Source organism: Zonotrichia leucophrys, chromosome 3 (genome assembly GCF_028769735.1).
Source record: "Zonotrichia leucophrys gambelii isolate GWCS_2022_RI chromosome 3, RI_Zleu_2.0, whole genome shotgun sequence".
Classification (NCBI taxonomy): Eukaryota; Metazoa; Chordata; class Aves; order Passeriformes; family Passerellidae; genus Zonotrichia; species Zonotrichia leucophrys.
The window spans coordinates 92,607,571-92,635,023 of record NC_088172.1 but is presented as its reverse complement, the minus strand read 5'-3'; the positions used below and the strand labels follow the sequence as shown (position 1 = coordinate 92,635,023).

Sequence of the window (27,453 nt, the reverse complement as noted above, 5' to 3'; positions counted from 1 at the left end):
GCATATTGACCAATCATCCTGGCCCTCCCGGTCCCTCCTCGGCTTAGAGCCAATCGAGGCGCCTGTGGCGGGCGGGGAGGCGGGGCAGTGTGCCGCGCGGGGCGGGCCGAGAGCAGGGGCCGGGGCTCAGAGCATCGCTCGGGCTCGGTGCCGCCGCCGGCTCCGTCCCTGCTCCCGCGTCCTCTCCCTCGCCGGCAGCCCCTTCCCTCCCGCGGACATGTCGTCGCCGTCGTCCGGGGAACGGTACGAGGAGGAAGAGGAGGAGGAGGAGGAAGACGGCGCCTACGAGAGCCAGGCTAAGCGGCTGAAGCCCAGCGCCGCTGCCGAGGAAGGCGAGATCGAGTACAGCGGCGCGGAGGAGAGCGAGGGCCGGCGGGACAAGCCCCCCGCATCGCGCGGCGGCGGCAGCGGCGGCTTCTCGGGCGGGGTGAGGGACGCGGGGCCGGCGGGCAGGGGGCGGCTCCCCTCAGGCTGCCGGCGGGGGGAGGGGACCCGTCCCGCCCCGCCCCTACCGCGGGCGAGGCCGCGACCGCCTCCGCCGCTGCTCCGGGCAGGGGGCCGTGCTCGGAGGGCAGGGGGCTTCCCACGGCCGCGAGGCCTTTCCGGGGTCGCGGCCCTGTGCCCGCTTCCCAGGCATGGAGGCGCTTCCGGCGGGTGGGAATGGCGGGGGCTCGGGGCCGGGTCCGCGCTGCCGCCGCTGCCGGTGTGCGCTCGTTCCTCACGGCCCGCGGGCACACGGGCCGGGCCGGCAGCCCGAAGGAGCGATGGGGATGAGGGGTGCGGGGTCGGGATTGCCCCCGGGCAGCTGGGCGCCTCTCGGGGTATCGCCATTGCAAGTTTGGTGGCGGCCCTGTTGCTGAGCGTAACTATAGAAACGCCGAGCGGGGGGGCGGCGGCGGCGGGGGCTGAGAGCGCGGCCGAGCGGTCCTTTCATCCTCCGTTCCACCTTTGTGTCTGGCACCGCGCGGCGATAAGGCTGATCTTAAACCATTGCTTCCTTTTAAAATTAATTTCTAATTCTACTTTCTCCATCCCCACTGCTATGAGCACGATGGTTCACTTCGTGTTTGGGTTTTTTTTTTTTTGCTACGTACCTTTTTCTCGTGAATTTGCATCAACGTAGTCCTTGACCCATAAATTTGAGCTAACGAGACTTTTCTGTCTACTGTTTGATGCCTTATCTAACTAATTGTCCGTCTGATTACAACCATTTGTCTCCTTGATGGCTCTTTCTGTTTCTTACTTGAATAAGCCAAATCAAGAAAACATTGATTTAATGTCAAAGCTTGTTTTGTGATAGGTTAAAATGAACTTGCTTATCACTGGGATGAGTTAATGAGGGAGCATTTGCTGCTACCATTTCTCTATCAGTTAAATCTACTGATAGAGAAGGTGCCTGCTAAATTTATTGTCGTGGTTTAACCCTCTCCTGCAGCCAAGCACTGCGCTGCTGACTCCTGCCCGGCTGATGGGGGAGGGAATCAAAAGGGTACAAATGAGGAAAATCATGCTCTCCTTTCTTCTTTCCGCACTTTATACGCTGAGTGGGATTTCATAGGGTCTGGGATATCCCTTAGATCGCTTGGGGTCACTGTCTCGGCTGTGCTCACGTGTGGAGCCACAGGAGAAGCAGAGAAAGCCTCGATTCTTACTCAGCACGAAGGAAAACCTCTGTGTTATCAACACTGTTTCGAGCACCTATCCAAAATATTGCCCATACTACTGTGGAGAAATTAATTTTACCTTAGCCCAGAGCAGCGCATTATTACAAAAGTGTTCTGATAAACTGTAACAGAATAAATTTCCAGAGAGAAGTGTTTTAACTCTCAACTTTCTTGTGACAGAGCATCATTTCTGTTGCAGTCAAGACTTGGTAATGTGCTCTGTCTTAAAGGGCAGTGCTGAAAGAAATCCTTACACTTGCTTAAATTATCTGGGAAATTTGTCATGCAGGAGAGCTGAACGCCATGCAGGGAGTGTTTCAAGTAGAAAGGAAATTCTGCTTTTGCCTTTCCTCTTTTCTGCACCTTTATGAAATCAGCTAGTTCTTACATGTCTCCCTTTCCTTCTGTCTGGGCTCTGGCTCAGAGTGTCTTCATGATGTCTCAAAGTCTCAGTTTGTTCAAGTTTACCCTTCATGGTAATGACACCATGGGGAATCTGATTTCACCTTTTGCATCTCAAGTATGGCATGTGCTGAGGCTTGTGAGTAAAGAAACTGAAACAAATGTGCAGCAAGCGGAGAACACGAGGGGTTTTCAGCAGCTGGTTGTGTCAGTGGCAGTGTCATTAACAATTTATTGGCAAAACTGCGTTCACAGGTTCAGTGTTGGGGAGGCAGGAGTTGTCTTGAGGCTGGAGATGGAACTGGTTTCTCAAACATAAGCTGTAACATCAAATGGAGATATGGAAAGTGAATGATCAAGTGCTTTTGTTAGTGATTTTATGTGAAGCTTTTAATAGCAAAATGCCAACTTCAATGAAGTTGAGTTAGCTAATGTGAATTTTCATGTTTTTTTCTCTCTAACAGATACAAAAATGTGCAGGAAATGTACATATTCTGTGAGGTATCTTACTGATTCCTCTGCAGGGAAATGTTCTCAGCTTATAAAAGTTGCATGTGGTTCAGACATACAAGATGAAGAAGGTAGGCTGAGAGAAGGGAAGAGGTGTCAGTGTCCTGGATTCCTCAGAAGAGAGCAGAAAAATAAGTAGGAGGAACTACAGCGAATGGGGAATTAGGGGGAGAAATGGGAAATGATGGTGAAATGATGATAGGGAGTGGATGATCAGGGTAAGCAGTGATGTGAATCTGGCAGCCATATGATTTGTTGGGTGGGGTTTATTTTCTAATTATTTTTTATTTTATTTTAATTTATTTTTCCCTCACATATGCACTGAAATATCAGTCAACTGTACACTCATATGGGTTATATGCCCTTGTATAAAAGCTCTTTTGTGCTAGGACTCCTCTGGCAGGTTGGTGGGGTCACCCTCCTGGGCTGTATTTATTATTGTGGCAGTTTCCTGTTCTGGGATTGTTGCATTTGGCTGAAGAAGCCCTTCATGCCTCTGGTTTTTTGCTTTGTGTCTTTTGTTGTTGTGGGGCTTGGTTTGGTTTGATTTTTTTGAAAAGGGTGCCTGGAAATCTCTTATGTGAGATCCAGAGGGAATCCAATATTTATTTTGCGCTTTGTTTTTCTGTTTCCCACTTGTGGGGAGACTTCTCATAAGCCAGAGGTGTCCTCTCTCCTTCATGGCTCGTCTCCAGGCTGAGGAGGCAGGAGCAGAGCAGGATGTTGACCAGGGAAGGAGCAGGATGTGTTCTGCAGCAGTATTCAGTGGGAGAGAGTGTGGTTTGGAAGAATGACCTTTACAGAAGCAGTGTTGAGTGGTGGTGAAGCCCTGTCAGGGGAATCAGAATTGCAGTGTAGCAGAGGGTCAGGACACTGGGATAATGTGGGCTGAGAGTGTTTCAGGCAATTTTGAGGCCCTTTCAGCTCCATCCCCTGTCCCTCCCTTAAATGCTGGTTCTATGGATTAATGTCATATTTGTACCACCTGCAGCATTCACCTCCCTCACTGTCTCTGATACTCCTGAGCATTCTTGTGAAGTCAGGAAGATCTGTTATCTCTGTTCTTGCAGTTGGGGAAGTGAGATGTGGTGTCTGAATGCACAGTCAGAGCCATCAGCTGCTGCAAGGTAAAACAGGGATGGGATCTTGCAGCTTCTCAGCCACTGTCAAAAGCTCCTGGGTGCTAAATGGAAAGCAGCTCTGTGCAACTGTGGAAAATGCCAATCACTTGTTTTTAAAATTTTAAAAGTTTTATAAGAATAAAATAGTTGTAAAAATAGCAATGTAATTAGAGTAATAATCATTTGGACAATTTGGATTAGGACAATATGAGACAACAGAAACAAAGAGTTACAGATGTCCGGGTTCCTCTTTCTGGGCAAAACAAGCCTGAAAAAGGACTCACATTAACAGAGCATTAACCCTTAAAAACAACAGCCTGTTGCATATTCATACACCTCACACATGATGCATAAATTCCATTCAAACACAGGATTCTGTCTGGTCAGTGTCAGCTACTTCCTCTGAATCCTAACAGCAGCATCCTGCCCGAGTGAAGCAGGAAGAAATTAATTTCTTCTGATAATGGAGCAATAAATTCTCTTTCTCTGAAAGATTCAGGTGTCCTGTGGCTGCTATCTTGGTGTGAGTTCTTTCTTTAGAAAAAGTATCCTACATAGCACAGTTCCTATTTTAACCTTATGTTATAACCTAAAACTATATTTAACACACTACTTAAGAAAAGTATTACAGCATAACTTATAACACATATAATATTCATTTTAATATTTGTGAAAAGCCAATCATAAAATACACATTTTTACACAACTCAGTTGCTTTGCGTCTAACACAGGCAGTGTGGTAACAGCAGCTAAATGCAGTGAGTTCAGATCTTCACCTACTTTGCACTGACTTGTCCATTTCTTCAATGAACTCAATCCTAGAAGCTGGTTTTGAGTAAATGTAAATAATTTTCCCTTGTTTGTCCTCCCTCAAAAAAACCAATCCAAACTATTACCTTCAGGCTGGTTCTCCTTCCAGTATCTCAGGCTGAATCTCCTGATGATGTGTGGTGTAGGTTTTTGGTTTGGGATGATGTTTGCTTGGTTTTATTTATTTATATTTTTTAAGGATATTCAGATTGTCATGAGGAGGGATGAGAATAGAATAGACTGTTTCAGTTGGAAGGGACTTGGACAATGATATGCTCCAAATACCTGAGCATTTTAGGTCAAATTCAGAATTAACAGGAGGGGTTATAGTGCAAGCATTCTTTCTGTAGCAGTTGAAATTGTTGAAAGGACAAAGTGGTAGAGAACAAAGGGAAATGATACCTAAACTCCTCATCCAAAACAAAACTAAATTGCCAGGTAACTTTCCAGAGTATGGGTGTGATTAATCTTAACCCCCTTCTGCGTGGCCCTGCCTCCCAGGCCCCTAAACCAACCAACAACAATTTAAAAAGCTGAAATCCAGGATATACAAAACCAATAGATTCTTCCACTGTTGTGGAACCTTGGTTCTTCTGAGGCACTTCCCCCCACCCACCACCATTTCTGTTGGATCTGTAAAACAAATTCCAGACTAGTTAAGAGGGAAGCAGAGAGAGGAGAAAGTTGAGAGTGAATAAGAGAATCTAAACGGTGAGAAACTAAATATAGGTACTTGGCAGAGAGAATAGGAAGGAGAAGTGCCATCCTTTTGCAGTGAGGGGAAAAAAGAGAGATGGAGGAGGTAAATAGTGAAAGACAAAGAAGCAGATGCTAAAAAAAATGTAGTACAAATTAATAGGGCCAATATGAGTGTACTGACTGGAAGGTGTCTGACTAGAGAAAGGATAAAGGATACATTTTTGTGCAAACAGTTGGTGAGGAAATTTTGATCTGGAGTTGATGAGCAAGACAGGCATCATTCTAGAGCCCACAATGATTTTCTTCCTCTTTGGAATGGCAAACTGTAATTAGTTGGCAAGCAACCATTGATATGTTTCAAATGTTGTCTAGAGGTATGTAGGTCACAAAAAATGGATGTTAAAATGCCACAGCCATTCTTTGAAGCTACTTCTGTTGCAGTCTTAGGGATGTGAAGTCACTTGTTTGTACTTCATCTGCTTGGATATGCCAGTGCTTCCCTTTGTGCCTCAGCTTTGCTCCAGAGTAAGAATTTTTATGCTCCTGGTTTCTTTCTTGAGGGAAACCTTTTCTGTCCTTGTTACTGGTGTTGATCAAGCACTCTGTTCCATTATTTATTTAAATTACCTGCATTTTCTGTCCAGCCTAATGATTCTTCAATAAATCATTACTGAGGTTTCAGATCTCCTTATGATATATATATATTAATGGTACAGTTGTAACATTGGCTACTCTGTTCTCCTGGCTTTGGTGGAGTACAAATGTGATGTTGGAGTTTTGCATGGGGCTTTTGTGCTCTGGTGGGAGCTGAGTTACTGAAAGACTCCTTTGTAGGCAGAGAAATACTGGTGGTTGTTAGTCAGTGTGTGAGCAGATGCTTTGATGTAACCTTTGTCTGTGTGCCAGCAGTAGCACATGTAGCTTTCAAGATACAGTAGCTGTGAGATCTTGCTCAGAATCCTGCATTGTTCTTCTCTGGGGAGAAATTCCAGCAGCACTTGGATGAGCTGGGAATGTTCTGACCTTAGCTGTGCACTTTACACTCTGCAGACACCTTTGATTTTTCATGTGGGCTGGTGGTTTTATTTTAATCCAGGGTCATTCTAGATTTGCCTGATGCTGCAGCTTTGTAGCTGCAAAACTTGTTTGTCAATAAGATGTGAGTCTGCCCCTTGTGAAGACTTTTCTTTGCACCTGTGTCCCCATCCTTCACCAGCCCGTGTGCTCTGTGAATGTTGGTTTGAGGCTTCCTGGCTGATTTGTGCTTGGTTCTTGTGCTGCTGTTCACTGCTGCTGGCTAGGAACTGTTTGGGGTACAGCACAGACCCTCTGATTTGGCCACCTCAGTGGTTTTATGTGAATAAAAGTCGTTCTGAAATTCTCTGTAAGTCCTTAAGTTCATGGCAAGTGGCCAAGATACCACTTGTTTGTGTCTGGGTTTTTTTTGGGGCGGTGGGTGGGTTGTTTTTCTGTTGTTTGTTTTGGGGGAGTTTTTTGGATTTTTTAATTCCATGCTTCTCAAGCTTCTGTTGGCAGGTTTTGGTTCTTTCTAAATCTCTTGCTAAACCTTGCAAAAAGAATGTCTTCTGTATGGTGTTCTGGGAGGAGGAAATTTGGTTTGGAAAGCCAAACGTTGCTTTAACGATAACAGAAAGCAGAATTTGTATTTATTCATTTTCTGCAGAAGTGCAGACGCCAGTACATGTTCATGTAACTCATGGATAAAGGATTTGAAGATGCAAGTGTAAAAGTCTTAATTTTTGAGAGAATTTGCACTACTAGAAAGATTTGTATCTACTAGTACCTGCTAGTAGATAAAAATACAAAGGGATGTGCATAACAGAGAAACATGAACTGAAACTAAACCAGAAGTTTGAGCTGGGAAGGGGAGGGAGAGAGAAATGCTTTTCTGAGTATCCATTCTCTGAAAAGCTTGATGTGATTTCTGGAGATATTAGTTCAAAAAGGCAGTAAGTAGGAAGTTGCTAGTAACTCTTCCTTGTGGTGAGTCAGCTTCAGTGAGTAAATCATTGCTTGTATTCACCATGTGATTAAATACAAATAATATTAGATGGGATTTCTTGAGTGTATTCAAGAAACCTAAAAGGAAATGCATCCTCCTAGCACTAACTGGGGTCTTAATATAGTAGCAAGTATGCAGGGCAATGAATAATTGATGTAATCATTTTTGATTGTTCTGTAGACTGTAAATAAAGTAAAGGTGTCTGTTACTTCAACATCTTAGAGTAATAGAGTTTGCAGGAAAGAGTGGTAGTTATTGTTAGTTTTCTCTTGAAGATTTCCTCAGGTGCTTTTTTCAGCTTTGAAAAATGTGTATGTGGGTTAAGAACATACAATCTGAAAATAAAATCTCTCTGTAGTTCTGTTCCTTCTGCAATTGCCTAAGCATTTGCAGTTCAAAGTATTAACCTTTCCTGGCTACTTTGATCACTGCTGCTGCTGTACACCAGAGCTGATTGATTCAGGATACAAGGTAACTTATACAAATATCACAGTGGAGTTTTCCCAGCATTGCCACAGTTCTTATTCAAAGAAATGTGTTGCTACTTAAAATTCTTTCCTAGTGCAAACAAATAAAATGTAAGGTAAGCTTAAAATACTTCACAACTGATTTTTCTGACATCGGAGGAAGCCTGAAGTGCTGGCTTTTGATTCAAACAGAATGGTCAAATCCTTGATTTAAAGAAAAAATCTGTAATTGTTGAGTGACAACTGTGCATGGAACCAGAGGAGTTAAACACACAAGACTCAATTTGTAGTTATCTGGAATGTGTTTTTTTCCTGGCATCTGTAGTTCAAATGAACAGAGGAGAGAGGAATGTCTAACAGTAATAGCAATCATTGTGGTTACTTAATTATTGGAGCTCAATGCTCCTTTGTGCTACAAATGAGAATCTCTCTCATGTTCCAGAAAATGTTGTGCTGCTGCTTAAATGAAAAATCAACTAGACTTGATCTGTTAGATGGGAACACATTGATGTAGTCACTAAATTTGAGTACATCAATTTCACACTGTTGTTATGAATATAAAATTTGGGTGCTGGGTATTTGCAGTATATTTTAGCGTGCCCTTTATTATCTCTAATCTTTTTTTGATAATCTCTCATTATTGGCTTACTTTTTTTTTTCTTTTACCCTTTGTGTCCTAGAATATTTAAGGTAAATTTCAGCCTTACTTCAGTGTTTCCATGGAAAGATAAGCTGATTCCAGCCCAAATTCTTCAGCTGCACAGAATTGAGCCTGTCTGAAAGTAGCTCTGAAAAATATTTATGGTGGGAACTCTATGTGCTAATGTATGATGTCTGGATCCATTAATAGTAGTCAGCCTTGGGGTGAAAAGAGCCCCATATGTACAGAAACTGTGAGTTTTTAAAAATGTGTGTTCAGAATTAGAAGGGAGATTGGGTTTATTTCAACTATAATCCAGAGCTGGCATTTTCTTGCATTGTGGAGCATTGGAAAAATTCTCAATTTGTGTTCAGTTTACAGTGGGGGGATGGCCCTTGTTTGTTCTTGCTTTTTTATTCTCCCAGCCTGTCTCAAAAAAATACCAGCATCAGCAAGCAGAGTTTCAGAAATATTTTAGCTGTTGGACATGTCCTAATTTTTTTTTTAATGCTTCTAATGAATAGGGTGTGTGTAAGACCTCCTGCAATTCAATCAGTGTTAAATGGCTGCCTTTTTTTTAATCCAAGAAAAATCCAGTGTGTGCAAACAGATTAATTAAGTCTGAAAAGCTTTTTATTTTAAGTAGACTTCAGCAACTGAACTTGGCAATCCGTTTGGAAAGAAAAGTTAAATTATTTAACACTTGCTTAGACTGTGCATTTAGATGGCTGCTTCTGGGCCCAGTGTAGTGTCTACCAAGTATTTAATTTTAATTAATGACAGAAGTGTTCCTAGCTCTGTGTTGAATTTTAAAATGTCATTTTGTTGCTAGGATGCCGGGGGAAGTCATCACAAAGTCTCCGTTTCTCCTGTCGTCCATGTCCGAGGGCTGTGTGAGTCTGTGGTGGAAGCAGATCTCGTGGAAGCTCTTGAGAAGTTTGGAACCATATGGTATGTCTTTGTTAGGAATGGTTTGGAGAAAAACATCATAAATGACCATCATGGGGCCTGGGAGCTGTTTTGGGTGAGCAGGAAACCTTATTGTGGTGTTTCCCTCACCAGCTATGTCATGATGATGCCGTTCAAGCGCCAGGCTCTGGTGGAGTTTGAAAACGTGGAGAGTGCAAAGAAATGTGTGACCTTTGCAGCAGATGAGCCTGTGTACATTGCTGGGCAGCAGGCCTTCTTCAACTACTCCACCAGCAAGAGGATCACTCGGCCAGGGAACACTGATGACCCATCTGGAGGGAATAAAGTTCTCCTGTTGTCAATTCAGAATCCTCTCTACCCAATTACAGTGGTATGTTTTGTCTTCTTCTTTTGTTTATTTTTTTGTATATTCACATAGGTAGCACACATACTCTTAAATAAAGACAATTCAGTCTCATACAGATGTTTTGCACTATGTTTGAAGACTTTGGAAGTGAGGATTTTGAAATGTTTAAGTTGCTGCATGCTTCTGGAATATCTCCCAATGTGTTGCCACAACATCAAGATTGTTATTGAGCCTTTAGGCTCTGAGTGGTGTATGTTTAAAGAGCAAGGATTTTTTACAGTAGGGAGGGGTTATTTTATTGCAGTCCTTCTTAAGTGTTTCCTTTGCAGAAAGGTGAAACCTTTATCTTCTGCTGATCAGCTCCAGCTTGATGGAATCTTCCTCACTTTTATTTGGGCCAACATATTTTCCTTTTTAGTATTTCAGGTAGTACCATTTATACAGTTGCATCCTAATTTATTGCCATTTATTAATGGCACGTGTACATGGGTTTTAAGACACAGGGTTTTTTGTTGTTGTTGTTATTTAAGCATTTATGTTTTATCATGCATTAAATGCTTATATTTTTCATAGGAAATTTTATAATAGATGTTAAATTGCACCAAAATATTTCAGGAAAAAAAATTCAATTGCATACTAAGATACAAGTATGAGTCACTTTCTTAGGGGTGTAGGATGGTATGGATCAGTCAGAGTGTTTGGGGTGTGTGCAACCAAGTAACTTAATGCAAGCATTAAGTTTTATTTAATGTGCTGTATATTATGAGAGCAAATTGACTGCAACTTAGTATTCCTGAAATTACCTCAAGTAGTCAGTTCCACGTCATGCTTTCTCCTTCACTGTCTTGAGAGTATCGGTTGCTTTTTGTCTGTTGATTCATCAGTGAGTGATGAATTTTGTTTTTCCTGTCAGTTTTCTTTATAGAAAAGCATGCCATGGTATGAGTTGCTTTTTAGTGTTTAAAAACAAACCTGCTCTGAGCTGTGTGAACAAATCCACTGACTGAATTAAAGTATTCTTTGCACATGACTGTAATACAAATTTTGGAAACTCTGTTTCATTCACGCATTTTAAATTTGCCTTGCATGAGCTGCTCAGTTAAAGGTGGATGCTTGAAGAAACTGGAAACAGGAGCCTGGTTCTGAGTTAGGAGAATTCCATGGGAATTCTGAGGATGAAGCCTCTGGCACAGCAGCTCTCTTTTAAAAACAAACAACCCACCCCTAACCTCTTCCTTCCCACTGCCCCCAGCTGTTTCTTTAGCATATACAAATGAGTGCTGGGAGCAGGCAGAGTTCCAGAATTACTGGCAAGCAGCAGAGCTCATTGAAGGCAGCATAGTCTGGGGAGAGCAGCTGTGCCCATAACAGCTAAAAATGGGATGAGAAAAATACAAATTTTGCACTTGTCCAGTGGGTTAAAAACTAATTAATTTAAGAATGCCTCAGGCAAAGTCTGCATTATTTAAAAAACTCACCCCCAACAAAAGAAAACAACAATGAACAAAACATCCTTCCCTCTCAAAAAAAAAATAAAGTACACAAAGCCCAATACTGCTTCTTCCTCTTCAACACTCTTCTTAAATTTGAACTACAGTTAGAAAAAAGAGATGAAAAATTGCAGCCTGTTTTAAGTGGCAAGTCTGAATATCTGCAGTAAATTATTGTAAAGTTTTTAAGAGCTTTACTTTCAAAACAAGATCGAGTTTTTGGAGAGAAATTGGTCTGTTTAAAGGCCTCTTATGGCAGAAGCAAAATTCTCCTAAAATTACAATTGTGATCAGCTTTTCTCTCTCACAGAACATCTTTGGTTTTTTTGAGGGCTGTAACAGCAAAGGGCAAGAAGGAAAAATTAACTGTATTTCATTCCTAATTGCCTTTCATCCCTATGTGATAGGGGATGTTGGTGTTTTGGAGAGTTTTGCCCAAGATGTCATGTACAGGTCTTTGAAGTTCAGTTTCCTTGTTTCCTTATCTGGGGGCAGAAGTTTTTCAGGGATTTGTCTGTTCAAAGAGGCTTTCCCACATGCTTGAGGAAGGTGTGATGTACCTTGGCAACTGAATTATGATATTCTAGTGTGTTTATGATACAAGTGCTTAAATTCTTAATAAATAGCCCTCATTACTGTGTCTGGTGAACCACTTGATTGATTTGGTAATATAAAGTAACTGAATTATGAGACACAATTAAAAAATCCAGCTCTGTGTGTGACTGCTGGCTAATGACACTGATAGGGTTTTGAGTCAATCTTATGTTTTGAAAGACAATTTTTTTTGTTTTAATTAAGTGGCTATGAAGAATTTTTTTGAGGGACAAATTATGAAGGAAAGTCATATGAAAATTAATGTCACCTGGAGCTGGTGACATTAAGTTTCTAGGAATCTTTTCTCCCAAACAGGAGATGGTGGGTAGCCCTTTGTGCTGCCAAGCCTGCTCTAAATGATCTCACAGGTCTTATTTTTTATGGGTTCAGGCTGTGTGGGCTGTTTGTTTTAGTTTTAGGAAATCCACATGCCCCCTACTCCTTTGCCTCCCAATTGCTCCTCTACTCTGCAAAACATAATAATAAATATTATATCTACTTCCTTTGCCACTTCTTCCTCTTGACCCCCAAATAAACCTGAGGATGTACACCAAAATCTTGGAATGATAATTCTGGAGGTATCTGGTTCAGATAAAAAGGAAGGAAGGAGCATAGCACCCACTTGCTTCAGGTGGATGAAAACTGTTGAAATTCTCATTTTGATAAGCTAAGTTTACCTTTTGAACTATTTCTGGTTACTCCCTGAAAAAGAACATAAACTCAGCTGCTGGAAACCTAGGAAATTTGTTACAACTCCAAGTGTCACTTTGTCTCTCTGCTGTGGTAGAACAGGGCAGTGCTTCAAAGGTAGCAGAGCTTGAGACATGGATGCAGTTACTGGGCTTTAACACAGTTGTAGATACTTGTTAAACCAGTATTTGCTGGAGTACCTCTTATGGAGGTCTTTTCCTGGTTTTCAGATTTGATTGCCTGTAGTATGATTGATAAAAATGCCAGTCATGAATTTATTAATTGTAGAGGGGAAAATAAGAAATGGAAAATTAACAAGCCTTTTCTTTGCTCTTTGGCACTTAAATGCCACTGCAGGAGAATGTTCTGTGGACCATAAGTGATTGGAATTTCAAATCTGACTAAAATTTTTTTTTCCTTCTTCCTTAGGATGTTTTGTACACTGTGTGCAACCCTGTTGGGAAAGTTCAGCGCATTGTTATATTCAAGAGAAATGGAATACAAGCCATGGTTGAATATCCTTTTGGAGGGTTTTTGGTTTTGGTTGTTGTTTTTGGTTGTTTCTTGATTCCAAATAGGTTCAACATGCAAATATCAGAAAAATACCATGTGATTTTGAGACCAAATAATTTCTGTCTAAGACATGGTATGGTAGCTTCTAATTTTTGTATGTCTATAAGACAAAATAGTACTTGCACATATCATCTTTTTAGGAAAATGGCATTGTCAACAATGGTTGATAACCATGTTTATAGTCCCTCAGGCCTAATAATTGCAGACATGAATTATATCATAGATTGGACAACCCCTTATGTGCACTTTTCTACACAAAAGTGTCATGGCTTCTGCCTGTGTTGATACTCAAGAAATGGATAGGGGATTGCAGAGGTGCAGTTTGTCTTCTTCAGACTCTTCTAAAATAGTCCCAGTATGTACTGCTTGTCTTGCTATTTTGACTTCATAAAGCAAATGCTAACATAGGCATCCTTGACCTTGATTCTTGGGCATCATGTGTTGAAGAAATTCCCTGCTATATTATTTTACTGTTTACTGTATTTGCAGCCTTAAGTCATTCTTGGGTTGAATGTTCAGAATTGTGCTGTGTTGCTGTGGTTTGTGAAGTCCAAAGTCTGATATGATTAGGCCTTAATTTAGGAAACTCTGTTAGTCCTCTTCCCAAAGCTTTATTTACATCCATTTTTGAACTGTTATCTGGACCAAATTTGCCAAATTATTTGGCATTATTTTGTGATTTCCAAAATGATAATGAGACAGAGTAGGGATCCATCCTGAATTAGGTGAAGTGTCTAACAACGGTGAAAATGTGATAGCTACCAATGTGATATCTACCAATGTGATAGCTGCCTTGATGATTTTCCAGGCAAAGGGAATTACCTAACTTCTATTAAATCAAACTAATTGCTATTTATCTATGTAGAAAACTTAAACTGTGTGGCCTGACAGACAATAATTTGACTTACTGTATGTGTTAAGTTTGTCATAAGTGGAATTGTCTCATCAGATGACTTGCACAATTGGGGGTTATTGTTCATCTTGTGAGAGATTAGGGAAGTTGTGGGCAGGGTCCTGCATGCACTCAAAAACTATGACATAAGGACATCCTTATGTCCTGTGAATTAAATTCTGTAACATGCCTTTTATTGAAAATGAAACCAGCCAGCAATTGCAAGAAACCTCACAAATGTGAGTGAAGTAATGCAGCAGCAAGGTAAACAGTTGGGGGTGGTAAGGACACTGAGCTTCAAGACAAGCCTTATCTGAAAAGTTCAAAAATTTGCTCAAATTTAAATGCTACTTGAGGTATCCATTATTTCTCCAATTCTGGCTACTGTCACTTCCTTATAGGTCTGGGAAGCTTAACTTTCATAAGTTTTAAGTTCCTCAGTGAACCTGCATCACTTTGGAAGAAGTTGGGCTGCAGGAATGTGGTAAAACCACGGCACATCCTGTTGTTTCAGACTTTTTCTAAAATGTCACAAAATGATATCAAGACATGGTGCAAAAGGTCTGTTCTGCTGCAAAGTTCAGGCTTTCTGACACCATATGTTATTGAGTATGGGTGAGGTCATGGGTTGTGATGTGCCAAGGCTCAGGCACATTTTTCTGCTAATCACAAAGCTAATCTTGGAGTATGAGCAGCATATGAAATAACCTGGGTGTTGGAGCCTGGTACATGCATCTGCCTGTTGTATTTTTTTAGGCAAGATGAGTATTTGTTCACTCCAAGTCTCTCTTTTAGTAATGTTGGGTTTTTGGGCTAATGAGTTAAAAAGGGTGTACACTTAATCCTTTTGATGTAAAGTAACTTCTGTGATGAGTCTCTGTGGAGTTCTTGTAGTGTACACAATTGTGAAATACCTGCAGGCTACGAAAGTAAAAAGGCCCTATCAGATAAAAGGGAGTGAATGAGACACCTGGGGAATAAGATCCTTAACATGATGTGTATGTTTGAATCAGTGTTTTGTGCCCAGAAGGCGAAGGCTGCACTCAATGGAGCAGATATCTATGCAGGATGCTGCACACTAAAAATTGAATATGCAAGGGTAATGCTTGGACCTTCTCTTTTAATTTTTCTCATAAAAAAATACATTTAGTCAAGGCTTAACCTCTTTCACTTTTACTTTATTTGAACAGCCAACTCGACTTAATGTCATTAGGAACGACAACGATAGTTGGGACTACACTAAGCCATATCTGGGCCGCCGAGGTAGGTTCTGATCCATTCTCGCTGTAGCTCTTTGACTGTACTAATGCCAGCCCTTGACACGTGTCAGGCCGTGTGGCAGCAGTCCCTCCAAAGCAGGCCAGTGCTGCTGGAGGCTGTGCCACGGCAGGGAATTAACCCTGAGCCCTAGTGCCCCCTACTGCCGTGTGCTTGAGCCACTTAGTGCGACAAGGAGCCCACACCTCCAAGCACCTTCGCAGTTCTCAAGGACTTGCATTTCTCCAAGCAGCTCTCTCTCTTTGGAGGAGAGGAAACCTGGCACAGACTATTCCTTATAAACTACAAACTTGCACACTGCTTCTCCTTCGAAAGGACTCTTTTCCCCTATGTTGGACAAGGCATTAAGAAGGATAGAGGACTTCAGCAGGCTGACTCTACACTTCATCATGCACCACATCGGCATCAGCAAAAAAACCCCAAACAAATAAAAAAACCCTCTGAAAAACCTCAGACTTGCAGTTCACCTTGTCTGCATACTGCATGCACCACCACCACAAGTTTTTAAAGGAGGACATTTTCAGTACTTCAGATTTGTGTGGGATGAATAACATGATAGACTGTACCCATTCTGTTCAAGTTTGTATGTATGCTGGTCTTATTTCCCTTAAAATTACTGAAAAATTGAGAACCTACAACATTAAGAACCTTTTGTTGATATCATTGACATTGTAATCTTTTTATTACTTGCTGTATGTGAGAGTTGCATTCAGACTTAACAATGTAAATATTGTTTAGTATAGGGAAGTTCAGTCCTTATATGCAGATAATTGGAACTGAGCAGTGCAATACCAGTAAGTCCCCTCAGCTATACTTAAGTAATAAAATAGGGAGATTCATAATTGGTACAGGCATACTGTCTCTTGAGTATTCAGCTGTAAAATTCTCAGGGCTTAACTCATGTCAGTGGAAACTATGATTATATATGTACAGTCAAACTGCTGTCTAGCCTAACTCCTGTTAAGTGTTTATTTAAAAATAACCAAAGATTTGTAACTATTGAGTGCAGTGTTCAGTAACCTATGTACAATAATGTGTTCAATGTCAAGTTAGAAAAGTGAAGACAATGTGACCAAGATAGAATATCTACTTATCAAAGGCTACATGAGAACCAGGGCTTTGGCTGTCTCAAGAGATTTGCACTTTCAGAGTAATTCTGCAGAGACACTGGGCTTGTGAAACTGTTGTACAACTAAAACTTAGGGCTTGGCTTTTCAAAATGAAGTTCTTGTAAAAAGTTAACAAGGGAGCTACAGTATTGGTTGCAGCTTGTAGATTATGACTATTTGTATTGGGATTCAATTTTTTTTTCTCAAATTCTTGAGTCAAAGAAAAGGGATTCTGAAGAAACCCAAGGGCAAGAAAAAGAAATCTAAGGGTTTGAATTTGAAAAATTGAAAGGATTCATTTGACCCTTGTATCTTTTGATCATTGCAGTGTTTGGAGACTGACTTGTAACACTGTGCATCTAAATGCATTATGTAACTGGTCTGCAGATAGGTATGACTGTATGAACTGAAACTTCCCCAAACTTGAGCAAACAGTGGAAAATGAAAAAGATAGGTGTGGCTTGCTCTTTTCAAGAACTTGGCTCTTTTGTCTTTCTTTTATTACTGTCTCTATTCTCTATACATAGGCACCCTACTACACATAAGAGAAAAAAAAATAGACTTGTATTTTATATATATATCTCAATCATTACATATTATATGTAATATGATTTTTCATTTACTATGATCCACATCCATTTATGTGGACAATGGGAATACAAATTGTTGAATGAACAGTAAAATGTACTTGACAAAACAGGCATCTAGAGCAGTTTTGCTCATAAAGTGATCCAGGAGTTGGGGTTTTCTTTGAAAGAGTTTATGTATTTGTCCTTCAACTCACTCTTGCAAGAGCACTATTTGGGTTTTGAACATAGTGTGACCTGAGCTGTAGGGCTCTCACTGAGCAAAGATCTTATCCCAAAGGAATTTCATTCCAAGGACAGACATGCCAATAAATCCTTTCAGAATTTCACACCTGCCCTTCAAATGTTAGGAAGGAAATGCATTTTGCTAATGAATTATTTTAAGAATTGTTTCTAGTTCTTTATGGTAATAAATTGCCCATAGTCTTTCTCCACTTAAGTAAACTTCCTAACGAGTGCCTGCTGCTATGAACTCATATTGCATTAGATTGAATGAAATAAACCCACCTGACTTAGTATTCTACTGGCCTTTAGCCAGAAATCTCTAATTGTTATTTGGAACATTTCTTTTGGTGGTAATACCAGCTTGCTCAGTGATTCAAGGACCTGATGTAAAAACAAAACTAAAAACCAAGTAACCAAAGCTTAAAGAAGATCATAAAGAACCTTTCCTTTCAGAATTATTTTCATCACAGGTTGGTTCTTGTGTTTCAGTGCTTGTTTACACAAGTATTTGTACTGGCACAATCCAGGGGCTTTGTTCAAGGAAGGAATAAGCATGGGGCAAGGAGAGACTTGCAGCACCACAAGGAGGAAATATTTGTCAAACTTTTCTCACAGAATTCTTTATTTGAAGAATGTGATTCTTGACTATATTTTACTGTGGGCAGTTTCAAAGCATTTAGTTCCACAGATTGGAATTACAAAACTGATTTTTCTGAAAGATGATGACTGCATACAGTTTAAATGCTCAAAATACTTGATCTGACTGCTCATTTGCTATTCAGAGCCAAGAGGCAGAGCTGTTACCCTGAAAAGGGAGTGAAAAAGTAAACTTGACAACAGTAATCTTTCTTCTCTATATTTAAAAGTATTCAGGGCTGCTCTCTCTTCAGATTTACTGCCAAAGTAAATATCTGACTTGGAACCTGGCCTCGAAATCCTGAGCAGAAAGGACCACATGTGTTTTCATCTACCACTGTTGTGTAATCAAATAGTTCCTGTTTTTTGGGGAAAATACCTCCAACTGCTTTGGGCTGGAGTTACTCTTTTCAGCAGTCATACTTAACTTTCCTTAGAATTGTTGCAAACTGATAAATGCCTTGCCCCATCTTTTCAATGTGGCTTTTTTTTTTTTTAATTGTAAGAAAAGAATTGTTGCTTACCACAAAGAAATCTGGAAGTTTAGATTTTTATTTTTTGTCGTGCAGCATGGATCTGATTGGAAAATCCAGCTTTGGCTGTGAGGCATTGCTTCCCTCCATTAATGTAGACCCCTTGCTTAACTTTATATCCTAGAGAACTGGGTTTTCTTAAAGGATTGACTGTTGTGTGAGTGCATTACTCAGTGATGCTTTCCCTCAGCTGAACTGTTATGTGCTGCTGGTAATGCCACAATGTACAATCCTTTCAGCACGCCCATAAATCAGTAGGTGTTCTGTAAATATATATGTACACATATGTAATGCTCTCTGTTTACTGATTATGAAACCATGTAATACAGGTTGTTGTTGGCTTATGCTGAAACTTCTTGAAAGAAGCCCACTTTGAAAATGTGTTGCTGTTGAAGCTAATATTATGATTCAGGTACTGTCTTTCAAAAGTACTGCATTTCAAATTTGTTTTAAGAGACACATGGGTAAATCCTGCTGTATGGTGTTTTCTATACTAATGTGTGATGTCTGTTTAGGAGAACTATTGGGTATCTCCATAAACTTTAAATGTCTGCATCTCCTCATTGGCCACTGCCCCCAATCAACTTAAGTGCAATTTGTTATACAGATGGCAGTCTTTTAATTTTGGTGTCCCAGGGCTACAGCTTGTATTTTTAGACATAGAGTGAATGAGAAATCGTTTATAAAATTAACAAGGACTCAAATTACTTTTTCACTTCTTAACTAGAAGCTTTGTGTCTTAACTGGAGAAATCAAGTGCCTGGTTGTGCATACTAAACTGATTTCTTTCCCTTCCCACGTCAGACAGAGGGAAGGGCCGGCAGAGACAAGCTATTTTGGGAGAGCACCCATCATCCTTTAGACATGATGGCTATGGTAAGTAACATGGGCTGACAGCTGGTTATGATTTCTTACATGCTCTGTGGAATTGTAAATATTTAATCAATGCTTGGCTGTGGTTCCCTTCAGCATGAGCAGTTCACCTGCAGTGCTGTCAGTCTCCCTACTGAAACACTGCTGGTTCAGTGAAATCCATGTGCACTCATTGCCTCACCCCTTCCTGTCACCCAAAGCATTCAGCTCTACAGGTTTATTCCTTGGAAAAAAGTTTCCTTTCAGTTGCCATCAGCCTGGCAATGGGTAGAAAATGGTATCTGGATTGGGAAAGCAGTTTTCTTCTAGAAAATTTGGTACCACAGAGGGCTCGGATGTTTTTGCATGCAAAGCTATGAATTGTTGGCACCTGCACTTCTAATATAGGTGGTTCAGAAAAGGTACAGCTATGTGATGTTTTGGAATCAGTGCTGTAAGGTGCTGTGTTTGTTGCCACAGCTCTCTGTAAGGCAAGATCTGCTGTCACTTTCATGTGCTGAGCCAAGACCTCAGGGTGAAGAAACAAATGTCCCCACTCACACATGACTTTTCTAGTTAGTTACTCTCTCAGCTGTCAGGTGCAATGTTATTTGTCTTGCCTCTTTCTTTGCAAAGGGTATTTATGATATTTTACAATGTAGGTTGACATATTTTACAATGTAGGTACTCCTTCCAAAAGTTCTTCAAATCTCCAGCATTTCTAAGTCCCACCTTGATTCAGTGATGTTCTTTTTTCATTCTTCTGATACATCCTTCTACCTTAAGTAATGTGTCCATCTCCTCCTATATCACTCTTTCCCTGTCATTACTGCTTTTTGCTGGGAAAAAAAAAAGACAAAAAGTTCCTTTTATACTTGGCTTATGTGAGTTTCACATTATTTTTGTCTCAGAAAAACAGGGATCCTCCCCTTGGTCTGTAATACTGACATTTTCTATCAACAGAGGTATTGCTTACTAGTAGTGCCTCATCACTAAAAGGGAAAAAAAAAAAAAGAAATTGTTTATTTCAGTGGAACTTGTCACTTTATCTATAGTGGAAAATAGGACCACTTCATTTTGCATTAGTGTGGAGGTTTAAGTATTCCTGTTTCTTCCAAATGAGCATTTTGTAGAGAGGCAGGCTTCTGACTTAATCTCATGTCTCTGGGAAAAAGAGCTGTGTCATCTCCTGACCTCTGTCTCGTTCCTTTTGGTTTGTTATCCTGACTTTGTAATGTTCCTTCTTGGTGCCATGTAGCTCTGTAACTAGATGGGAATATTTCTGAATGTTGATTTTCATTATTTCCTCTGATACGTTTATGTTGAAATATTTTGCACGCTGCAGGGAAGATAATGATTTTTGTAATTAGTGGAAGGTCTTTTTTCAGCAATTGCTGTAACCTTCTACCCCTCCTTTAAATATACATTATGTGTGCAGGCTTTGATGCATGATTAAGTAGTGCAAATGATTTCAAACAACATGAAAACATGGTTTCTCATCTCCTCAGGCTCCCATGGTCCTTTGTTGCCCTTGCCAAGCCGGTACCGGATGGGATCTCGGGACACTCCCGAACTCGTGGCTTACCCATTGCCACAGGCATCCTCCTCGTACATGCACGGTGGGAATCCTTCTGGGTCAGTTGTCATGGTTAGTGGCTTGCATCAGCTCAAGATGAACTGCTCAAGGGTATTCAACCTGTTCTGCTTGTATGGAAACATTGAGAAGGTAAGGCATTATGGATTAGAAACTTGGAAACTGCTATCGTTCTTTCAAATGCTTTGGAAAAAGCCTGCCTGAGGTTGTCTAAAAATATATCATAATGTTTTATAAAAATATTGGTTGAGTTCTTTGTTGCAATGTATATATATTTTTTTTTACCTTGTCTGTCTTAGGTGAAATTTATGAAGACTATTCCAGGCACAGCACTGGTGGAAATGGGTGATGAATATGCTGTAGAAAGAGCAGTCACACATCTCAATAATGTCAAGTTATTTGGAAAGAGACTCAATGTCTGGTAAATATTTTTATCAGATTAATAGTCCACCAGTGGGCAGATGGAATGAGGTTTCAAAGGGACAATATCACACTAGTCTGTTATCATTGTTGGAGTTATGATTTCCAATTTGCGACTGTTTATTTTGGCTTTCAGCTGAAGGAGGGTGAATTTAGGTCAGATATTAGGAAGAAATTCTTTACTCTGAGGGTGGTGAGTTACTGGTACAGATTGTCCAGAGAAGCTGAGGATGCACCATCCCTGGAAGTGCTCAAGGCCAGGTTGGAGGGGGACTTGAGCAACCTGTTCTAGCAGAAGCTGTTCCTGCTCATGGCAGGGGGGGTTGGAAGGAGTTCATCTTTAGGGTCCCTTTCAACCCCAACCACTCTTAAGATTTATTACTATTTAAAATTTTCTTTATTTACATTCATAAAGCATATTATTATTACATGGATTGGCCACTGATAAACTGTATTCCCTAATGTGTCTTACCCATTCTTTCTGCATTTTTTAAGGAAGGTGTCAAATCCAACCCATCATGTTCTTACTTTATTTATTTCAAATTATTATAAAGAAACATCAGGTCTTTTCTAATTAGATAATAACCTGCAAAGTATGATAGCCCTAATGATTTAAGAAATTTTATCCTTAAATTCCAGTGTTTCCAAGCAGCACTCAGTAGTTCCAAGCCAGATATTTGAACTGGAGGATGGCACGAGTAGTTACAAGGATTTTGCCATGAGCAAGAACAATCGCTTCACCAGTGCTGGCCAAGCATCCAAGAACATCATCCAGCCACCCTCCTGTGTGCTGCATTATTACAATGTTCCCCTGTGTGTGACTGAGGAAACATTTGTAAAGGTAAGCACTTGGAGTGGCTGACATGCAGTGCTCTCTGGCCTGGCTTTTCCTGGTGCTGCTTTTAAAAACAAGTAACTGGGAACTTGTCGCAGAGCCACTGGAAGAGAGCTGTTCCTTAAAATATATTTATAGCCCATCTGGATATGTTTACAATTCTGGACTTACTGTCTCAATTGTATTTATTTATATTATTTTAATGTGAGAAACAAAATCTTGAAAATAAAGTTGGGGAGCTTAATGTGGGGGGTTTTTGGAGGAAAAGACACAAAGCCAAATACATGAAAGTTAGGATTATAACTCACAAAGGATTTACTGATTGCCTCTAATGACGGCTAGGATGTTTTGGAATGGAGACAAGCATGCACCTGGGACCCTTGGCACAGTTGTATCCTAAATGAACTCTGGATGCTTAAAACATTACTGGGCCTCTTTAAGTGGAGGCAGTGGCAAGATTGCTGACAGTTCAGTGAGTTCTTTTTCAGTTCCATGAAATACATTTTTCCAACTCTATCTGAAAGTGAACTTTGGTTCCCAAGTGGTGTCCTTGTATGAACAACTTCAGAGCTACTGTATTGGAGTAGGAATGAATGTCAAAAAGGAGAACTTGTTATTATATTAATATGTTTTTAGAGATAGCAGTGATATCACAGATAAAAGGGCCTTGGTTTACATACTACAGAATGGTATTCTAAAGAGTTACCAATCTAAACATATTTGCTGTAAATTGATTTGCTGTAAATTCTTGCAAACTCTCTTAAAAAGTCAGAATCTTCCTTTTTGTGTGTCTCTTCCAGGAACTTGGAATTTTTGCTAATTTGTTTATGTGCACTTTTGCTGGAGTTTTATCTTTTATTTTATTTTTGTGACAGTTATGTGAGGATCATGAAGTTCTCAGCTTTATTAAATACAAAGTGTTTGACCCAAAACGTAAGTAAAATTTGACCTTTTTGGGAAGTGCCTTCATTCTAGTTTTGATCTGAGTATCCACTGTCAGATGTTACTGATCCCCTCCTTTCCCTTTTTGTTTCTCATTTTGACAGCTTCTGCCAAAACACTGTCTGGTCTCTTGGAATGGGAATGTAAGACAGATGCAGTGGAAGCTCTCACTGTACTTAATCACTACCAGATAAGAGTCCCAAGTAAGTAAATTTTCCTGATCTTACTGCTGGAATTTTTTTCTGTGGAGAAGGAGTTGAGGGTTCTGGTAGCCACAACAATGATCAGAGGGCTGGAGCACCTCTCCTGTGAGGAAAGGCTGAGAGAGCTGGGGTTGTTCAGCTTGGAGAAGGCTCCAGGATAACCTTATGGTGGCCTTTCAGTGCTTTAAAAGTGGGCCTCTAAAAAGAGGGAGAGTGAATTTTGACATGAGCAAATAGTGATAGGAGAAGGGGTAAGGGTTTTAAACTCAGAGAGATTTAGGTTTTAGATGTTAGGAAGATGTTCCTGACTGTGAGCTGGTGAGGCACTGGCACAGGTTGTCCAGAGAAGCTGTGGATGCCCCATCTCTGGAAGTGTTCAAGGCCAGGCTGGATCTGGATGGGGCTCTGAGCAACCTGCTCTAGTGTGTGGCAGGAGGTTGGAATGGGATGATCCAATGAGATGATCCCTTCCAACCAAACCCTTCTGTGATTCTTTCACAATAAATACAGAGAAATCTGCAATGTCTTGAACAGAGGATCCTTTAAGTTACTCAGCTCATTGCTCTCAATTTACTGCTCCTGTAGCACGTTCCCTTTGAAGCCAGAAATTGTGAAGCCAAGCTGAATTTAGCTCCAAACTAGCAAGAATAGAGTGGGGTGAGTTCACCTGCTAAACAAGTACACAATAGGCCAGATCTGCACTGAACAATTAAGATAGTTTACTGAATTTAATGGAATCTTTCCAGGTGTTCCCAGATATAATATTGAATCCAGGCCAGTGTCTAATATTGTTTTAAACTACCTCCTCCTAACTGTTAGGAGTTTGTCTGCCTGGTTAAATCTTTTCTATTCCCCCACACATTTGGTCCACCTTATTAATAATGGACCTTAGGGACAGGATATTTTTGAAGATAGTATGGATAACACACTGTTCACAATTTCAGTTTTATCTCAGTTTGGAGAGTTGGTAGCAGCAGAAAAGCTTTCTCTTTCAATGTGAAAAGGCAAAGCCCAGTGGATGTGTGAGTGTGCAACACACAGAGCTGGGGAACGTGCCAGGGTGTGGAAGGTGGGTCAGCAGGAGAGCTGTGCCCATGGTGTGTTCTGTGTTGTCTCCTCACAGATGGCTCCAACCCTTACACCTTGAAGCTTTGCTTCTCTACTTCATCCCATTTATAGAGAAGAGGACAGCATGTTAAGAGCTACGTTCACCTGGATTTGCAAGTTAAAAACTACACTTCGTTCACAAAGCTCTAAAGTGGTTCTAATGTTGCCTTGTTTCAACTTAATTCTGATATCTTTTATCTTGTTTTATAATAAATGGATGTTCCTTCATAAATACAAACCAGATTTTTTTTTATTTTTGCCTCTGAGAAGTACATGTTGTAAGCTTACTACAAAGTTTGTATTTTGTTAGTGTAGTATCTTCAAATGTCTAAAGAAGCACCAGTAGGATAAACAAGATTGTTTCTTTTCAAAAAATGAAATATATTTGCATTTTCAAAATGTTAAAGATTAGCAAGTATTTTTCCATTTGTAGTCTTAATTGGCAGATAGAATTATTCTAGCAGATTTTTAAATGTAGAACTTGTTTTTCAGTATGTTAAGTAGTGAAGTATGTTGCAATACTAAAAAGGAGCTTGTATTTATAAAATGCTTTGATTGGGTTAATGTTGCACATACTGAACTTTTAGTAGTACAGACTTGATTTATAGTTTCAAACAGAGCTAATGTAGAAAATTATTAAGTATGTACACGTGTATGGTATGAATTCATACTTATTTAAAGTGGTTTTGTTTGGTTTTTTTAATCCTATTTTCCATTTGCATTAGCATGATGCCATCTACAGCTAGTCCCACCGTAGGGGCCTTTTAAAAATTAAAATTGCAAGCCTGTATCAATGTGTTCATCCTCATTTTCCATGATTTAAACTTAAATCTTTGGTGTTTAACATATCTTTTTGACTCTTTTTTTTTAAAGCAGTGGTTATGACATACTAAATGGTAAAAGTCATGGGGGAGGTGACAACATGGATCACAATAGAAAACAAGGTGGTAAAAATATTTAAACAAAAAGAAAACCCTCAACATATCCTTTCTTACCTGGACAGTTAATTCAGCGTTTTCTTCTCTCTGATTGACCTTAACCATTTATTACGACCATGAAAGAATTCATTGAGTGAATAGTCTTGGCTTGTCTGTAGCTTAAGATGAGCTAATCTCAGTGGGATTCAGGTAAAGTAACTGACTGTGTGATGTGAAATTAATGAGGTGAGAAATCTTTCACTTCAGAGAAGATGATTTGTTCTGTCCCAGTCCTTTGAAACCTCTCTTGTGAAACTGGATTTGTCTTGTTTGGGCTAAGCCCCCAGAAAAGGAATCCAAGCAGTGGAGTCTGGGAGCTGTTGTCCTAGGCTCTGTGTTCTCCTTTCTGAATTTGTGGAATCCTTTCTGGATTGCTGAGGGCTTCTTTCAGGTCTGTTCTTAGTCATTGCAGAGAAGTTACTTAATCAGCTATTTTATACTTCCTCATACAAGTTCTTTGTTCTGTCTTTATGGATTTTATCCATATTCATCCTTTATGCCAGATGATTTGTGCAGAGTGCTTGTCCTTGAGAGGTTATGTTGTAGGATGTTTACAGGCTGTGAGCATTGCACATCTTTCAATAGACTGGATTTTCCCCATTCTTAATTTCAAGGCAAATATTCCTTTTCATACAAGAAAAGGATGTCAGATGTCTTTCAGGTTTTCTCATCAACACTGGTTCATTTTTGCCCTGTCTACCTCCATGTTGTTCATGCTTCAGATAACGGGTGTTTTAGGTATTCCCATCAGGCTTTTCATATGTCTGAACTGGGAACTGAAAACCAGCTGCCCTTTGGCAGGTCTTCCAGCACAGGGTTTGGAATAATCCCAGCCTCCTGCCTGTGAGGCAGCAATGAGACTTTCATCTAGGGGCACTGCTGAGACTCTTTCAGCCTCAGTGCTCTTTCCCCAGAAATTGCTTCCAGACAGCTCCAGCACAGAAGTCCACGTGCCATATCTTGCTGCTGGTGAAATGCTCTGTGCTGCTTTTAACTGTAAAAGATCTCTCCTAATCTCTCATTTCTCTTTTATCACTTTGAATGTTGTGTGGAACCCTGTTTCTTCTGTCACAATTTCCATTGCTAGTTGTGTTAATGTAGTTCCAGAAGTTGTTTGTAGTTGAACATTAAAAACAGTTTGTTTTCAAATTGCAGTGTGGGATGAGTGACCCTTAAAACATTCAGATTTCATGAAACAAAACCAAAAACAAACAAACAAAAAAGAGAACTGCACTTCAATGTTTTGGTTTCCTCAGTGGATCACAGCATTCAGTGCCTAAGATGTTCAGGTGACAGGCATCTTTCCTGTGTCTTCCCAGATGAAATGGAGCACGGTTCTGGGTGCATCACAGAGGACTTGATAGCAACTGGAAGGCCCATATGCAAAATGAGTAGCCTGTGACATGTAAGGCAGAAAAGAGAAGAGAATGAAGAATTGTGCAAGCTTCTTTCTCCACAAAATAATCATCTTATTCATGTCTTCATGACAACAGGAAAGATTTTTTGTTGGTGTTTTGCTGTTACAAGAAAATAATGTTTTCTCTTGGGCCTACAAGAGTGGATGCTTGTCCTTAGGAAGGAATGAGGTTGGTTTTCTTCCACACATGAGATCTGTGTTCACCTTTAATCTTGCTCTTTAGACCGGAGCCCAAACAGGTGAGGAATCAGTTGCTCCATAGGGAATGAAGTTTGTCTCTCATTTGGCAATGGTATTACCATACTTGTTAGATTGAAATTAAACCTCCAAGGTCTCTTAATGCAGGGTTTTTTCCTGTCTCTTTTGCTTAAGTCACACAAGCAAAACATTGAACGTTGCTATGCATGTTCCCTGCTTGTAAGCAGCTGTCATTCACAATGTAATATCTTCATGTCTGTCCCACTGTTTGTTTTGTTGGGTTTTCTTTTTTAATGATGTTTGGTTTGTTTTTCCAATTGATCACCTTTCATTGGGGGTAAAGGTGTGTTCAGGTGGAGATATGTTCTTCTCACCATACTCTAATTCTTGTTTATATTTATTTTTCCTCATATGCAAGAAGTGTGAAGAGTTGTTTTTTGACTTTCTGTACCACCACAGCAAGACAGAGTGCATTGCTAGGGTGATGAAAGAGAAGAGTTATAAGAAAACGTGGAGGTTGTGTTTGGGTGTCCTGTTTTGTGAAAGGAATGATACAACTGGATGTGGTGTCACAAAGTGTGTCCTTTAGAAAGGGATAATGTGTGGGGCAAGCTGGCTTGTTACTGGCTGAAACCCTTTTGTTGTAATTAAATGCAACTTGCTCCTTTTCCTGCTGTGTGTTTTCTTGT

At 40.3% G+C, this 27,453-nt stretch overlaps 1 protein-coding gene across 2 annotated transcripts; it reads left to right on the top strand.

Moving 5' to 3' along the window:
* Positions 1-99: 99 nt before the first annotated feature.
* HNRNPLL (heterogeneous nuclear ribonucleoprotein L like) lies at positions 100-27,433 on the top strand. Of its 2 annotated transcripts, none has more exons than XM_064709305.1 (13): positions 100-427; positions 9,169-9,287; positions 9,399-9,636; positions 12,816-12,901; positions 14,854-14,950; positions 15,042-15,114; positions 19,024-19,095; positions 20,580-20,797; positions 20,965-21,086; positions 21,725-21,926; positions 22,796-22,853; positions 22,967-23,065; positions 24,189-27,433. In XM_064709305.1, the coding sequence occupies exons 1-13, from the start codon at positions 218-220 to the stop codon at positions 24,242-24,244; spliced, it is 1,650 nt and encodes a 549-aa protein (XP_064565375.1). In that variant the 5' UTR covers positions 100-217; the 3' UTR covers positions 24,245-27,433. The 2 variants fall into 2 exon arrangements, with proteins under 2 accessions (XP_064565375.1, XP_064565376.1); XM_064709306.1 differs by lacking the exon at positions 100-427 and adding an exon at positions 614-633.
* Positions 27,434-27,453: the final 20 nt, after the last annotated feature.